This window comes from Anopheles merus, chromosome 3L (assembly GCF_017562075.2).
Source record: "Anopheles merus strain MAF chromosome 3L, AmerM5.1, whole genome shotgun sequence".
NCBI classification, from domain to species: domain Eukaryota; kingdom Metazoa; phylum Arthropoda; class Insecta; order Diptera; family Culicidae; genus Anopheles; species Anopheles merus.
This window is the reverse complement of record NC_054085.1, coordinates 35300009-35316589: the sequence shown is the minus strand read 5'-3', so window position 1 is coordinate 35316589 and position 16581 is coordinate 35300009. Positions and strand designations below refer to the sequence as shown.

General features: G+C 45.8%; 2 protein-coding genes across 10 annotated transcripts in view; both read left to right on the top strand.

Annotated features, from left to right (window-relative positions):
* The window catches only part of LOC121598732 (serine/threonine-protein kinase par-1-like), a 38016-nt gene extending 32446 nt beyond the window's left edge, over positions 1 to 5570 (top strand). Inside the window, 5 exon segments of the mRNA XM_041925971.1 lie at positions 3384 to 3410; positions 3842 to 3883; positions 5045 to 5191; positions 5279 to 5397; positions 5475 to 5570. Coding sequence (XP_041781905.1) covers positions 3384 to 3410; positions 3842 to 3883; positions 5045 to 5191; positions 5279 to 5397; positions 5475 to 5533 — 394 coding nt within the window. The 3' untranslated portion in view covers positions 5534 to 5570.
* A 5444-nt stretch (positions 5571 to 11014) lies between these two features.
* LOC121598359 (ell-associated factor Eaf) lies at positions 11015 to 15593 on the top strand. 9 transcript variants are annotated; one of them, XM_041925060.1, is made up of 8 exons: positions 11015 to 11254; positions 12635 to 13201; positions 13302 to 13394; positions 13479 to 13620; positions 13697 to 13894; positions 13986 to 14613; positions 14696 to 14810; positions 14898 to 15593. In XM_041925060.1, exons 2-8 carry the CDS (start codon positions 13102 to 13104, stop codon positions 15002 to 15004), a joined length of 1383 nt encoding a protein of 460 aa, XP_041780994.1. In that variant the 5' UTR covers positions 11015 to 11254; positions 12635 to 13101; the 3' UTR covers positions 15005 to 15593. The 9 variants fall into 9 exon arrangements, with proteins under 9 accessions (XP_041780994.1, XP_041780991.1, XP_041780997.1 ...); XM_041925057.1 differs by having other exon boundaries at positions 12632 to 13201; XM_041925063.1 differs by having other exon boundaries at positions 11015 to 11258.
* Positions 15594 to 16581: the final 988 nt, after the last annotated feature.

Here is a 16581-nt window from a genome sequence, read left to right as displayed (position 1 = left end):
TGTCTTTTTTATTACTACTTTTCCTTTTGTTTTCTTTTCCATTTACACATACTGCATTCGCATTGTACTTTGTTTTTTTTTCTCTTTTTCTTGTTTTATTATTATAATTTCTCATCTGGTTTTAATTGTAGGTGTTTTGTTACAAATTTATATATATATATAAATCATAAACATGTATTAGTTTTGCCAAACACTTTTTCTTGCATCATTTTTTTCCCTTCCCCTCCCCCACCCCCTCCCACCCCGCCCCAACCATCCCGTTTTTCTTCACCAGTACAATACGCCCCGTTTTGCGCGCTCATTTATTTGTTGTCGGTTGTTTCTATCTTCTATTTTTTTTTCTTTCTCTCTTTCTCTCTTTCCCTTTTTTTTATAGTTTCAAAATTAAAAATAATCGCGAACCAGACGGTGGTGAGCTAAATGCACGCGTGTAACACAGAAAGGAGTGAAGAAGTGTGCCCACCTTCTTCTTCTTCTTCTACTACTTCTTCTTCTCCCTTCTTCCATAAGAAGCACACACACACACATAATACAGCAATAATGCATACATACAACACCATCCGCGCACACATATTAAACAGTCACACGCTCACACGCATAAAAACCTGAAGAACAAACCTGTTCTGCCTGTTATGAGTGGATAGGGTCGCGAGCAGAGAGAGCACTCGTTATATGCTAATTATATTGCTCATCACCTCCCAAACAACAACAGCAACAACTGCAACCCCGCGTCTCTCGTGCGTATGTGTGCGTATGTGTGTATTTTATGATGATGACTGCAATTGGATGTTTGATTGTAATAATAGATAGCGTTAGCGAGTCTGGGTTAAGCAGCAGAGCAGCTCAGAGTGTAACGCACACCATCATTGTCATCATCATCATTACCATCATCCTGATCTTCGTCAGCTCGTCATGCAAATCAAAGATTAACAGCAGGAGGTTTCAGCGCACAAAATTCGTCCAGTTTTTTTGTTCTTAATTTGAATGCTTCTTCAACGCATCATTTGTTTTTTTTTAATACGCCGTCCCGAGCGTGTAGGTGGAATAGGTGTTAATTTATTCTTTAGCTTCGCCTAGCAAGTGTAGATTAGTTAGTACAAATCCGGACCAAGAAGGGAAGGAAGTTAGTACGATAAGAATGTATGAAGGTCGTAACGAATTTGTAGCTTTCGTTCTAGTTTCGTTTTTCATTAAACATTCATTGCTAAATTTAGACTCAATTCCAGAAAATGCCTTAATTTTCCACCAAGCAAAAACGTAGCGGGGTCTACTTGCTTTTCTAAGCAGAGTAAAAATCAGTATAATAGCGTTAGCAGCGTTATGAGCCTTTCTAGCGTTTTTTTTTTTAGTTTTAGTAACACAGCTCCACAAGCAAAGTATTAGCTATTGGCAATTCGACATAGCAAAATCCCTCTTTCCTTCATCGTTCTCTACTCTACTCCTTTGCATGATGAGGTGTATGATGTGTGTGCGCGTCTGTGTCTGAGCTGCAAACCCCCAGACCCTTACCAATGTGTGCAGCAAAGCGAGTGAGTGACAAAATCTGTATAAAAATGAGATCATTTAAAGTAACAGAAATTATTTTAGAGGAGAAAAAAGTGTAAAGGAAAGAAAGAACCAACATCAGAAGCAAATAAGACACAGCCTGATAGACAGACAATTTCACACCGGCGACAACAGATATAGTTCAGACGTATATGATGAGACCCCACCACACAGTGTAGTGGCTGAGAGGGAAACGGATGATGATGTGGTACAAAAACCCTCCTCCTTCAACACACGCTCCTCCTCCTCGTCGTTTAGATAATGCGGATAAAAGAAAGAACTATTGTTTGTTTGTTTTTCTTCTCTTTTTTATAAGACATACTATTAGTAAAACATTGAAGGTGAAGAAAAACCCGCACACACACACAGACACAGAGAGACAAAAACACCCACATAATATACCTACTGTACCGCAACATTTTAGCAATAAATATTAAAAAACAATTAAAACAGTTCAGAAAACCTGAAAACTGAAAACTTGGGTCGGCTTCGTATTTGCTTCATTCGTTGGTTCGCCTGGCAGCTCTCAAGAGAAAAGCCCTCGTCGTTCATTTTTAGGAAAAATATCCACTCGTCCTTAAATCGTGACCGAACTGGAGAAGAAACCCCTATGGACCCCATTCCCCCCTGCCTGAAATGAAAGGACATGTTTCTTCTTTACATTAAGATTTTTATTTCGCACGGCAAAAAACGCATTAAAAATACACAATCGCACTCGGCAATTTAATGTTAATACTTGTGCTTGTTGCACTTGTGCATAAGGAAATGGGTCCTTTGAATCAATCCCAAGGTGTATAGATCTGCAATCGGTAGCGTATGAATTACATTTTGGTAGATCATGAATTAGATTTGTAAATTTCCCCATTGTTCGTAGTGAATATCCGTAGCAAAACTTTTGATTTAGAAACAAAACAAGCTCCCAAAAATCCCACCTTAAACCTTCTTCTATACACCTTGGTTGAGAGATACCGAACGTGTCCAAGCTTTGCTGTGTATAATTAAGTTACCAACGCGACGACGCGCACATGTCAATCGATCGAGAAGAAGGAGGCTTTGACTTGTTTGATGTTGTTGTCTCCCGTTTCTTCTAACGCTGGTTATATCCTGGTGTGGTTTTTTCGTTGGTTTTGTTGTTTGCTTTATTATACTTTTCGGTTTTTTTTTCTCTGCTTTTTAACAAAATCGTTTAAATTGTTTCACACTCGTTCGGTCCTGTTTGTTCTAGGTTATTGCTGTAAAATTGGCTAAAATATTATTAACAGATGGTACTTGTTACTCTTCCACACACCACCACCACCACCACCACCATCACCATGCGCGCACGTAGTAATACCCCTCTTTAGCTACCACCGTGTGCTAATATTTTTCCTGCCCTGCCCCTTTAACTTACCATACGCTTTAAGCGTTACTTTCATCCAACAACATTCCTTTTAATTTAGCTCGAAACAAAAACAAAAAAGCCCTTTTCCATTTTCTTCCTCCACCGTTAACCACCAGCCCTCTCTTCCCCACAGAAACGCAAAATATTTATCCCCTTTTTCTCTTGTGTGTGTGCTTGTGTGTGTGTGCTCTGTATACACCGAGCATGGCTGCTGTGCGCCCATGTGTGTGTTTTGTCGTCGTGCATGTTGCGCATGGCTCTGCTGTGTGTGTTTACACCAACGCGCGCATGCACACGCACACTGATTCGCGAAACCCGCTGATCCGGACTAGTGTTTTGATTTATTAAAAATTGTGTTTATTTTTTTATTTCATCTTTTTTCTGTAATTTTGTTTTCTTCCTTTTTATATGTATTTCTGCTCCGTGTTTTGTATTCATCGGAATGCCCGAAACGCAGGGACAATTTGCGGCTGCCATCCGAAAGGTGTATAGCTGAATAAGTTTTTTTTCATTTACTCTCTCTCTCTCTCTCTTTTTCCTACTCTGTTTATGCACTCTGTCTTTCCTTCTTTGTTCATTTCTTTTCTAATCTTACTTTTTTAGTTTTATTGTTTTATTGTTTTCCTTTCGTTGATTTGTTTCCCATTTCCTTCTGTTGTATGCTTGTATGCAACCTTTTTATTTTATTATTATTTCTTTCTCTCTCTTTCTCTTTATTTCTTGTTCCCTTTTTCTTATTCTAATATACCTTTTCGTTTAATATTAACTTTCCTGTTTGCACTTCTTTTTTTATTACTTTTCCGTTCTGTTAACAAACCCACCTCACCCACACACACACACATACACCGTCTTCTCACCATCTTCTCTGTCGTTTGGTTTTGATTTTGTTTTATTCTCCTGTTTACTTTTTTTTAGGCCCAACGATGGCCAAGCAAATACTTCAACAAGTACAGCTAGGTAAATATATATCTCCATAATTAGTTGTTCTTCTCCCTACTCTCTCTCTCTCTCACTCTCTCTCTCACTTTCTCACGATATCTTTCAATGATCGAAGCAAAGCAACAAACAAAATTTTAAATTTTCAAATCAAGCTTTAAACAAAACGGAAACAAACAAAGTGTGTAGTGGTATTCAGTTCTAGTTGAGCGAAAGACACTGACGTTTATCTGCGTTTTCTATGTTTCAAACAGTGAACGGCTTTCGATTTTGTATTCAGTTGCATAGACGTTCGTGATTTCTCCCTAGTTTGAGGGCCTCCTTTTTCTCCACAATCTAGTACTCTGAGGGACGTAGTGTTGTGCATTACGTTTGTAGTAGGCTGTGTTTATGTACGCATGCTTAGCGTCCGAAGGTAACGTCCCAACAAACAAGGGACAGCAGGCAAACAGAAAAAAGGAAAAAAAATAATTTAAAAGTGCATATGAAAGTTTATTATGTGCAAAATTATGTGTCACTGTTGTTACCACATTCGTTTGCCAAGTTCTTCGTTGATTTGCTACCGTATTTTCTTACATATTTTAGTATCTTGTGTGTGTGTGTGTTTATGCGTTTTGTTGGTTGTACGCGTGTCTCCACATTCCATGATGCACTGTTTTATTGTGTTAAATGTGTCCTTTTTATGTACATTTTTTTCATTTTTCTACACCACCACCACCACCCAAAATGTGCTCTTTGTTTGTTGTAACGTTTTCTTATTTGTTTTGTTTCCTTTTATGTTTCATTTGTTTTGTGATTTGTAAAGCAAACATCATTTCAAAGTGCGGGGGATCCCAACAGATTCCAACAGATTGTGCGTAGTTGGGTGGGGGTTTTGTCCCCTTCTAAAAACCATTTTGTCCTCCCACTACCACCTCCCGATAAATGAAGAAATGTTCAGTTTGTTGTCTTTGGTTTCGAACGAGATGAAACACTAAAGCAGCATCAATAATGTGTATTTTTATTCTTTCTTTTTTCTCTCTCTCTCTCTGCAATCTCTTCTCTTTCTCTTTTTTTTCGACACAAAAATAACTTCTAAAATTGTCCAAAAAAATCCTTTTCGAAAACGCTCCACTTTGTACGTCCGTGTGTGTGTGTGTGTCTTTGTTTGCGCGCGTGTGTGTGTCGTGTCCCTTCATGCAGTACGAACACGGAGGAACCGGTAAAGCCACGTGTACTGCGCTTCACCTGGTCGATGAAGACAACCTCCCCCCGGCTGCCGGACGAAATCATGGCCGAAATCCGGTCCGTGCTGGACAAGAACAATTGTGATTATGAGCAGCGAGAACGGTAAGCTTTCCTAACCCTCCTCAGAAGAACCTGGAAAAAATGTACAATTTAATGTGTGTGTGTGTTGTTTCAATGCATCCCATAAAGATTCGTACTGCTGTGCGTACACGGCGACCCGAACACCGACTCGCTAGTGCAGTGGGAAATTGAGGTCTGCAAGCTGCCCCGGCTATCGCTGAACGGTGTCCGGTTTAAGAGAATATCGGGTAAGTGGGCAAACGAGTAAGGAGCTGATTGATCGTTACTAATTTTCACACCTCCCCTTCACCCACCACACACACAGGCACCAGCATCGGCTTCAAGAACATTGCGTCGAAGATCGCGTACGATCTACGTCTGTGACTCGATACAAAATCGGAAGAGTATCACTCGGTCGGGAGCGATACGACCCAGGACGATGGCGACGACGGTGGCGACGACGACGATGGGACAGCTAGCGGCGGCGGTGGTCTAACGGAAGCGGAATCAGAATCGGAACAGAAGCGCAGCAATCATCATCATGCACGGAAAGAGGGGGGTAACGGCGGGGACGGCAGCGTGGAACCGGTGGAACCGTTCGTCCCGGGCGGCAGTGTCCGGATGCGGTCGAAAACACCGTCGGCGGCAGGTGCCACCGGCGGTGGCAGCAAACGCTGGTCGCTGGTCGTGGTTGATGGGCGTTCGTCGCTGCGACGCAAGGAAAAGGAAAGGATCAGCAGCCACCATCAGCAGTCGCTACCGCGCCAGCGAAAGGAAAAGATGAAAGAGGAAGACACTGGGCCTACGACGACGACGACGACGCCATCCCGAACCGAGACTGTTGCTACTACTTCCGGTAATGGAGGAGGAGGAGGAGGAGGAGAGGCAGCAGGCAGTGGTGGTGGAGGTGGTGGTGGTGGTGGTGGTGGTGGTGGCGGCGGTGGTGGCGGTAGTGGCAGCACCGGCACCGGCTGTCAACCCGCCGGCTACAACAGCCTCTTCGCCTCGCTGCTGCGTACCACCACGCTGTGAGCTGTAAAGAGAAGCTGAAACAAACAAACGCAAAACAACCACCACCAACCTACTACTACTGACTGTTAGTTAAATCAATTATAGTTGTACACACACACACACACAGAGAGAGACACCACTTCACACCCGACCTATCTTTATAACCTAACCTACCTACCAACCTACCTGCTGTTGGCGTGTACTGAGTACTGTGTGTCGGCAAAGCGCGCAACGACGCAGAAGAGAATCACTGTTGCGCATACGCATACCGCGCATATCGCACTGTTACGCACCGGGATAAGAAAATGCGCGTCATATGAAAGCAGAGCAGAAGAGGGACGCACAGGAAGAAGCGGAAATTGCTGCTGGAAAACAAAACGCCCGGAAAACATAAAACATAAAATTGCCTTCATCCTCAGAGGCGCCCAGATGCGAAGGGACAACCTTTTTGAAGAGATAGAGAGAGAGAGGAGGATACACACATCCCTAGAAAGGCAACTTCAGGCCACAACTATCCCTCCTCCCCTCCCCCCATCGTAAAAGTAATTCACAGAATTTAAGCGTAGAAAAAGTGAAGCAGAAGAAACATGTGAACAAACTGAAAGTATTCGCTGATAAAATATCGTCGTAAATTGTTACATGTAGTAACAGGGGGTGGGGTACAGTGAGATAGAAGGAAGACATTGACATTGGATCCTCTACTACCACCGTTGTGTCTGGAAGAAGAGGGGGTAAAGGTGTGTATCGCCACACTTACTGTGCGTGCTGCGCTATTTTATTCGCGCGACTGCGTGTAGGCAAGCGTGGTCCGCGGGGTGTATTGTGACCGCCCCTCGGCCGAAAAGACCGTGACTGATTTTACTAGCCGACACTAGAGACACACACACACACACAAAACGGAAGTAAGGGAAGCGAAACAAACGCGCCTGTGTGTGTGCAGTACTGTTTAAGCAAATCTTCTATAACCCGACTCCCCTTTCTCAGCATTTTATATATCACGTGCCCGTTTTTTCTCGCGCATGGTCTTTAGTAATTATTGCACTGCGATAAAAAATAGAAGCAAGATAAAAAAAAAACAAAAAAGAGGATACAAAAAAGCACATTTACAACAATCACACATAAACACACACACACACAGAGAAATACCTTCCCGTTGCCGTTGTTGTTGTTATTGATGTTGTGTCGGTTCTTAGCCGGTCGCGCTTCCTATATTACAGCAATCCTAGTAGCCGTAGCAACAGCAGCAGCAGCAGCAGCTGTGTGTGTGCCTCTGCGAACAAGCAACCACGTGGGTGATGCGCTGTACGCAAAAGGTGCGCAATGTAAAGTAAAGCCGGGGGTGGTGGGTGGTACCGTCATATAAATATTTCCTGTTTTCGATCGGTAGCGAAATGATATGAAATTATTAAGCTGATGTGGGGTGTGTGCTTTAGTGTGCATTAGTGTGAGAGGTTGAGGGTTGACACACAATTGTATAGAGAAACGTTTAATCTCGTTGCCTCGTTGTGTTGTGTTTGTGTACACACCTTTTGAACACACGCATCGTAAACACATTATCCTATCCCCTTTGCATTCGCTCCGGTGTCCGGTGTTTTCCACTGTGCTGTGCGTCATGTCATTTTCTTCCGATACAATTCCAGTAGCATAGGAAGGAAGAGAGGGAGAGAGAAACTGAAGAAGAAAAAAAACTTAAAAAATGGTTTCTATACTGCTACTATAGGGCCATCCAGCGCTTTTAGTACGTCCCCTGTGCTGTCACCTGAAGAATGTAGACACGTACCCTCAAGCTCTCGGCATAAAGTACGCGCCGCACCACACGCTTTATTCTCTCCACCATCATCCCGTTTTATATATTGTGTATAAGAGTTGAAGGAGGAAGGACCGAAAACCCTACCCCCTCCATCCCTTCCTCCCTCCCTCCCTCCCGCTAATTATACATAATATTACTATTATGCAATATAAAGTAATAGCCGTTCGATCGTGTGTTTGTAATATGTGTGTGCGTGTGGTGTAGAAGCTAAAACGTCGAGACAAAAAAACCCCCCGCTCCCCCTGATATCGACGATCGTTTAACAGTCGCGAAGAGGAAAGGGGGAAGAGAAAAATGAACAAAGGTTTAAAAACAAAACAGTAAATCCCCTAAACGAAACGATCGGGGTGTGCATCCCCCTCTCCTTTTCACCGCACGCGTGTGTGTGTGTGTGTATGTTCCCGTTTTCTTATCCGATCGGCTAGAGATGTGCTTGCTGCTACTACATTTTGAGTGTGTAAGTTCGAGCAGATGATCGCTCGAAATCCTGAAAGTGCAACAATTATTTATTACGTTCGGGACAGGTGACTAAAGCTGACACAAAAACACGGTCGAGAAAGGATTACAAAAGTAGTAGTAGTAGTAGTAGTAGTAAAACAAAAAAGGGTAAAATGCTGCTGCTGCGGCACCGTGTCGTGTTCACGTTTTGATTGCACAGGAAAGGGATGGTAGCGAGGGAAGGAGAGAGATGAAAAGAAAACAATGAACGTTTCAAGAAAGTTGGAAAAAAGAGAAACAAACGTGAAAGTGGTGTGAATGGAGTACTACGTAGTAGACCGTCTGGTGTGGCACCGGAGTCGGAGCCACAATGATGGCGCATTAAGAAAAGGCTAATTAAATATTATTTCTATTACGCTGAGCCGAGCACGCATCGAGCATGTGTGTGTGTGTGGGTGAGTGAATGTGTGGGCGCGCACCCCCACATAAACAAACGAGAAATTGAAAGAAAGTATATATTGCTAGTTATTTGTTAGAGTAAATTGAAGAAAGAGAGAGGCAGAGAAAAAAAACAAGTACAGAGCAAAATGAAGATGGAAAAGAAGAAAAAAAGAAAAATGAAAAAAAGAACAGAAAGGAAAGCTAAGAAAAGAGAAGAAGCAAATACAAGAAGGAAAAACAATGCTAAGAGGAGAAAGTCAGAAGCAGTAAGTAATATTAATACACAACTATCGATAAGAGCAACTTTACGAGCATTAGGAGAGAAAGCGGAAGGAGAAGCAGCAGCAACAGCAGCAGCAGCAGAGAATAACCAAAATTTACCGCATACACAGACACACACACATACATACAAATGTAAACACACTCAAAAAAATGTGCGTACACTCACAACACCTACATACATACCATGCGAACGTAAAGAACGGATCGATAAGCAGCATACAAGCATTGAAAGGAAGAAAGAAAAAAAAAAGTTCATTCATAACACAAACGCAAACCTTCACTAGTACGTGCTCTGAGTATATAATGATAAGTAGTTACATCCCCGTTGTTACAAGTGTATGTCAGAAGAAGCCAACATATACATACAGCATGCAAGTGAAAGCAGCAGGTACACACAAGAAATCATACAAGAGGAGAAAAGGAGGTTTTGTTCTTCCCCATTTAGCTAGAGCAAGGGGCGAAGTGAACAGGTGGTGAAACACCCCTAGTAAGAGAGGAGAGAGCGTGCGCGTTGGTAGTAGTAGTACATCGTTACTAGGAGACGATCGCGCATCGCATCATCAACTATCATTATCGTCATCGTACACACTCCGGCTGCATCAAAGCAAGCGCGTATAACACAATACTGTCTCTCCCCCTCATGTTTTTTGTCCCATCAAGGGGAAAGAAGAAGAAGAAGAAGGTAAAGCATCCTCTCACACACCACAGATACATACATCCAGCAAAACCCTACACACTCACACAAACAAAAACATACATGCATCGTTTTCTAGCTTAGTAAGGTTGAACAGAATTAGAAACATTAATAATAGAATGGAGAAAAATAAAAAAACTGCAAAAAATGATATCCCCCCAAAAAAAAAACATTGGTTTAAATGCTGTTTAATGTGTAGTTTGTGGAAAGAAAGTTTAATATTTATCGGTAATGTATTTCTACGCTTACAAGATATCGTGTTGAAAAAAAAACGTGCCTTGGAGCCAATACTGAACCCATACCGATGAAGAACCAGTCTTCCAATTGATATTGAATATATTTTACGAGTCCGAATCCTTCCTCTTCTTCTATTAGGCGTAATGTCCTACGAGGATATGCCGGTCTATACAGGCTTTCGAGACTTACAGGGTTTTCCAGGAGTTCTCATAGCTGTGCTACTCTTTCTTATAGTGAAATGAACTTAATGTAAATGGGAATTGGACTCTCTAGTATCCTTGTTGGACAAATCAATAGGAATTTCCAACGCGTCTGTCTAATTTCCAACGTTGGAAGTTCATTTCCTATAAGATAGAGTCAAGGAAGTGTCCCACAACTATGAGAACCCCTGCAAAACCCTGTAAATTCATTACCACTCAGCCGGATAGTCTGCTACGGGGAAGTCCTAGTACACTGTAGGCTTGAACCCATAACGTGCATGTTGTTGAGTCGTTTGAGTTGACAACTGTACCACGGGACTGTTACTGAATCTTGACGTACTGAAAGCTTGATACGTGATACTAAACTGCTAAAAATGCTTGAAGCCGTCCAGAATCCAATCCAGACTCCGAACCCATACCAATTCTTGAATCTTGTAACTGATTCTACTATGCCAACTAGTCGACGTATAGGCGTACATGGCCAATAGGTTCAAAGTCTCTTTTATAAAAATAAAATACTCGATTATACTACTACCGGCCGACATTAATTATTTTCTAGACTTAATTTCTTTTGTGAGATCGGTTTCTTGGCAAACTCCGTGTGGTATGGATATCACACCTAGCATATGAACATGCACAACCCATAGTGCCATTTTCCACATTCAACTGTCAGTTTTGAATTGACAAAGTGTCAAACTGTTGTGCTGTCACATGTTGCTGATCCAACCCGCCGGGAACGATTATTGCCGTTTTCTGTCTTGTCTTCCCCCGCCAACCACACACACACACACACGCTGTAACACCAGTCGAACCTGCGTCACCATCTCCAACACTAATCTGCACCACACCATCGCCGCAATTCGGTGGCCCCGCAGAGTGAAACATACGGAACAGCGGCTGTAGGAGCGCCGATTCTTCCCAAGAGAACGACAGACCACTCCGGCCGGAAGATTATTTTCCCCCGTTCCCCCTTGCCCCCGCGGTCACCAGAGGTAGGTCAGTGTCACCAGACGGGTGGTGGGTGTTCCGTATGGCAGGAAAGTGTTCGCGATCGGTGGATAGGAAAAAAACCCCACACACAGGCACACGCACACACATACACGCGGGGTACAAAACAGCAGTGAAACGTCGCACTGACAGTGCCAACAGCAGCAGGCTGGGACAGGACGGGTGATTGTTTTTCTCCCCTACATGGCACACTGGGCTTGACCACCGTGTGGCAAAAGTTGCGAGCATCCCTCCCCGCGGCAACCGAAACAAGCATCCGCGGAACACGGATCCGTCGTGGCCCTCCCGGGGCACCTGTAGTGGGAAGGGGAATTTCGGTCGTGCCGTGCCGTACGTGTGTGTGTATGTGCGACAGTTCCCGATTTTTCCCTTTCATTTTTCGCCGTCACCGTGAGAGCACACACGGGGGACTACCTGTCTCGATTCGCTTGTGTGCGTGTGTGTCGTGCATACACACCGAGACGTGCGTGCGTGTTCGACTGTCCCTCCCGCAAACCCGCGCGGGCACATTGGCAAAGAACTGCATTCGTGTCACGGTTACGGTACGTTCCGCGGGTCTCCGTCTAATCCTCCAGTACGCACACGCACACACAGACAGACAGACATCCATCACAGGAACCGTCCGTCCACCAGCGGGATCATAATTCCGTACGAAGCAAGAAGTTTGGCAGGTTTTGGGGGGGGCAAAGAGGTGAGCATAACAGTGTGTGGAAGTAGTGGTGGTAAGGGAAAACGGCCCCGTGTACGGGTTTTTTTTTATCTTCCTGTCTCCCCACTGCTTTCGCTCCGTGGACATACCTATACACACACGCACACACGCGAGTACACACGTGTGTATATCTTCTTTCCTTCCCCCCGTACACTTTCCCTTATCATTTTGTGCCAAAAAAAAAAACAGGTGTGTGTGTGTGTGTGTGGGAGAGAACAGAAGTAATATTCCCCCTCCCCCTCCTCCTCTCTACACATTCCACACAGTTACAATTTACCAACCAATAACAACAACAGTGCAATTCAGTGCAACTCGCGTGTATGTGTGCGTGTATCAGTGTGTGTGTGTTTGCCTGCGTGTGCCCTACGGAAGGTAAATAAATGGCAGCTGTTTCGGTTTACGCTGTGGGTTGAGATCGGAGGAAGAATCTGGACCTCAACCTTCCCCCGCGATTTCCCCGCTCGGGCCCGTACGGCAAGGATCCGGAAAGCAGTGACCAAATGTCAAATTCTGTGCCAAAACAACCCCCTCCCCTCTCATCCCTCCCTCTACATCCCCGATTGCTGCTCGGGTTGCTACAGGTTGTTGGTGACGTTTCTAACTCGTTCCTCGTGTTTTGTTTTCCCTGATTCTGCTCCTCCTGTCTCCGTAGTAGGCTGGTTGGATGCCATCAAACACCACCCCGAACCCACCACAGCATCCGCCGCACCGCGAGTGAAGACTTGAAACCATCGCTCCCCACCCCTTCGACGCCAGCTTCACCGCCACACAGCCGGAGAAAGGAGAGTGAAATCCGGGAGTGAGCGAGACGCAACACGCAGTGTGTGTAAGTGAGTGAGCGATCGCCCGAGAAGTGGACCGACCGATCGACCGTCTCAGTGCTCCACGTTCCTGGTGCGACTTTGGATGGAACGTGCAACCCGTCACGAAACTGAGAAGCACTGAACAAGGGACAACGAAAGGAAGCTCTGGCGTGGTGTGTTACTCTCACGGGTGATTGGCGGAGAGAATGATTCTACGAAGCGTACGGCTCCATTCAGCGTAGAAGTTCCGGTTCCTGGTGTGTCATCCCCCTTTCCCCCCCCCCCCCCGCACCCCCTTCTCTGTCTCACACGCCGCGCGATGGACAATCGGCTCAACATTGGGTCGGAGGTGCGTGAGCTCAAGCTCGGCTCGACCTTCTCCAACGCCGGACCGTCGAACCAGTTTCACACGATAAAATGTAAGTAGCCAGGGAGGGAAGGGAACACACCAAAGCACGCTGACGTCGACAGAACTAAATGGCTGCTTCTTCTTCTTCCTCTTCTTTCCCACTCCCGCAGATGATTTCAAACCGGCTAGCGTCGACGTGAACAAACCGGCGGTGCTGGAAATTAGTGCCAACAAGCAGGTCACCGTTACCGTGCCGCACCTGGGTAAATAAAATGGGGCCGTATGCTTTCTGCTTCAAGTGCCGTTCTTCATCTTTCTTGTTTTTTCCCCCTCCCATTTTCGGACAGATGGTTCCGGTGTGCCGAATACCGTCTTCAAGGGCAACCAGCGCGACTACTCGCGGAAGGACTGCGTGCTCATACTGAACCGGGCGACCGGGGAGATAACGCTCGAGCAGCTCAACAGCAGCATCGTGGTAAAGAAGACGAGGTAAGACGGTCAAACCAGGGGGGAGTGAAACAGAAACGATACTAATCCCGCAATTTCATCTCCAACCAACCCGCAGGATCGAAAACAAGGCACCGAATCCACCGCCGCCCACACTGCCAACGATCAAGGTCGAAAACAACACCGCACGCCAGAGCTCCAAGACGAAGATTACGACCGGCGTGCGGAAGAATGCGCCGATCAGCTTCATGCCAAAGCACTCGCCACTGCAGGGTTCGCCGTCCTATCCGCACCGGAGTCCCCAGTCGGCCCCGGCGTAAGTAGAGCTTTGCGGAGAACGCGCACACAAACACCACACCGTACACTAATCTTGCCGCATTACTGTCTCATTACCTTCCCCACGACAGCTGGAACGCCAACAATACTCAACAAACCTTGCCAAGTATTCCGATGATCGGGCTGGACGATGGGCTGGATTTCGGTACCGTGGCACCGCCGCCGCCGTCCTCCTCGTCCTCCTCCTCCTCCGCCTCTGCCAATGCGTCGTCGGGTGCGAGCATGAACAATCATCTGAACAACAACCTCGGCGGCAATTCCAACTCGAACCACGGCAGCAGTAGCAACAATCACCACCAGCATCAGCAGCAGCAGCAGCAGCACCATAACCAGCATAGTAACAATAGCAGTAGTAGTAGTAGTAGCAGCAGCAGTAGTAGTAGCAATGTCGGCCACACCGGCTCGACCAACAACCACAGCGGCAGCAATAGCGGTGGCTACCTTAATCACGGTTCGACACAGAACAACAACAGCAGCAGCAACAACAACAACAATCACCATGGCAGTAGCAGTGGTAACAACCACCACCATCACAGTAACCATCTCAGCGTACCGTCGTATGGTGGGCAAGGTGGGGGACGGAACCATCTACACAGCGAACCATCGTTGCCACCCAGCGTGGAAGTGAGTTTGCCGCCCGATCGGGAACTGTTGGCGCCCCCGGTCGCCCTGACCGGCATCGGTGTTGGAGCGACGAGCGTTAGTAGCCAGAAAAGCCTCCCCCCTCCGCCATTTGCTGACCGTGTTGTACTAATTGCTCCATTCTTTGGTTTGCTTACAGGATCCGGAAATGATGACATCCTCGGAGTCGGACGGTTCGGACGATTCGGATTCGAGCAGCAGCGACCAGGAATCGGACAGCTCGACCGAGGACAACAACGATTCGCCAGTGAAGGGTAGGCATCATGGTAGTGTTGTGTGGCTTCCAAACCATGACTTTCACATAAAAACGCACACAATTTTGCTTCTTGCCATCTCCACAGAGTCCATTTTTGATCCACGGCCCGACCCGACGGTTGCCGTCACGGCCGCCGCAGTAGATCTGAGCAAGGACCTTTGCCTGTCCTCCAACTCCGATTCGGACGACTAAAGCCTGACGAGGAACTTACAGCACAGTCACACACACACACACACGCGTGCGCGGGGTCAACAAATGGGCGTTTGAAATGAAAGGAACGAGCGGGGTAAGAGGAAAGCGAGAAAATGAGACAATTTGGCTACCGCAACGAGCGCAAAGAAGAGAAACGCAACGCAACGCAAGAGACAGAAAGTAATATATGTTAAAAGTTATGTAAAGTTTTTTTTGTTTTAAGGTTTTTTTTGCTTCTCTGTTTTGTTAGTGTTTTTCTGCGGGGAGGAGTGGGTGATGGGGACCCCAAAAAACCCCCTCTCCCCTCTTCATTAGGAAAATTATTTATATTTATACATTGTGCTCAAGCTCAGCCTCACAAAGGGAAGCGGCGTTGCTGCAACAGGGAGAATGGTTAAATGGGGGCATACGAGCGATCGTTCCCCGTTGTTCGGGCATGATTGCCGAATGTGTGCACCTTTGGTATGTCTTTTTACCCCACCCATTACCACCCATGCCGGCAAGAACGGTGCGAGAGTGAATGAACGGTAAAAGGACAAGGACCTCTCCTCCCAAGCACGCATCGCTTCCTTCTCGACAAAACAGAAGAGAAAAAAGGCGGAAGCCGAGACACCAACACCAAGACGAGCGAGTGGGGTGGCATAAATATTAGCAGATAATTAGTCAATCAGTGTGTGTGTGTCGGTGTGTGCGTGTGTTAGTGAAGATCACAAGCGAAACTTCACACCGCAAAGGCAAAAAGGAACAGGAATGTTATGCTCTAGCTTTGTTTTTTTGTTTTGTTTACAGTTGTTTCGCTACGACTTAGTTACACATTTAACAGTTTTTTTTTCCTCTCTCGTGCTTCTATTATTATTCTTGTTAGTGTGTGTGTGTGTGTGTGTGTGCTATTGAAAACAGAAAATGTTAAAAAATTGAAGTTGGAAAAGAAGCAAACGAAAACGACTGAGCGGACAGTGCGAACGCCCGTGGCGCCACAGTGGACCGCGATCGCCTTACAGAGACAGAGAGAGAGAGAGAGAGAGAGAGAGAGAGAACGTGGAGGTCCTGGTGGTTATTTTTTTACGACACAAAAGCTGAAGAAGTAAAAGACATGAAGTTTGCCGGTAGGATGGGGTGGTGGCGCAGGAGGCTCTCTGAACAAGACTGTTACCAAGCAGCAGAGCCTGACACGTACGAGAAGAGCAGGGGCAGCAGCAAGGGGCAAGATCCGACAAAATCCGAATCACTGCTGCATCGGCTGCTTCTTTTTTTTTTGTAAATAATTAACTGAATCTTTCCATTAGTCCTCTCCCACCGTTGGGCCACGGTGGTTAACGCAATGTTGTGTGGGGAGGCGTGTGAAGCCTTAACCTAGCCATTAGAAAGAGAGAGAGAGATACATAGAGCGAGAATGGAACGGAAGGGAGGGTCGAACAGGACACAGAGGACACAAAGAGCTGAGTATAGTAGGGGAAGTAGAGGAGGAAGGATGGAAAACAAAACGGAACGAAAAACACCAGAGACGCGGAAAAACGCGGGAACAGAAAGCACCAACTGCGTGTGTGTATGTGACACCACCCGATAATATAGTAGGA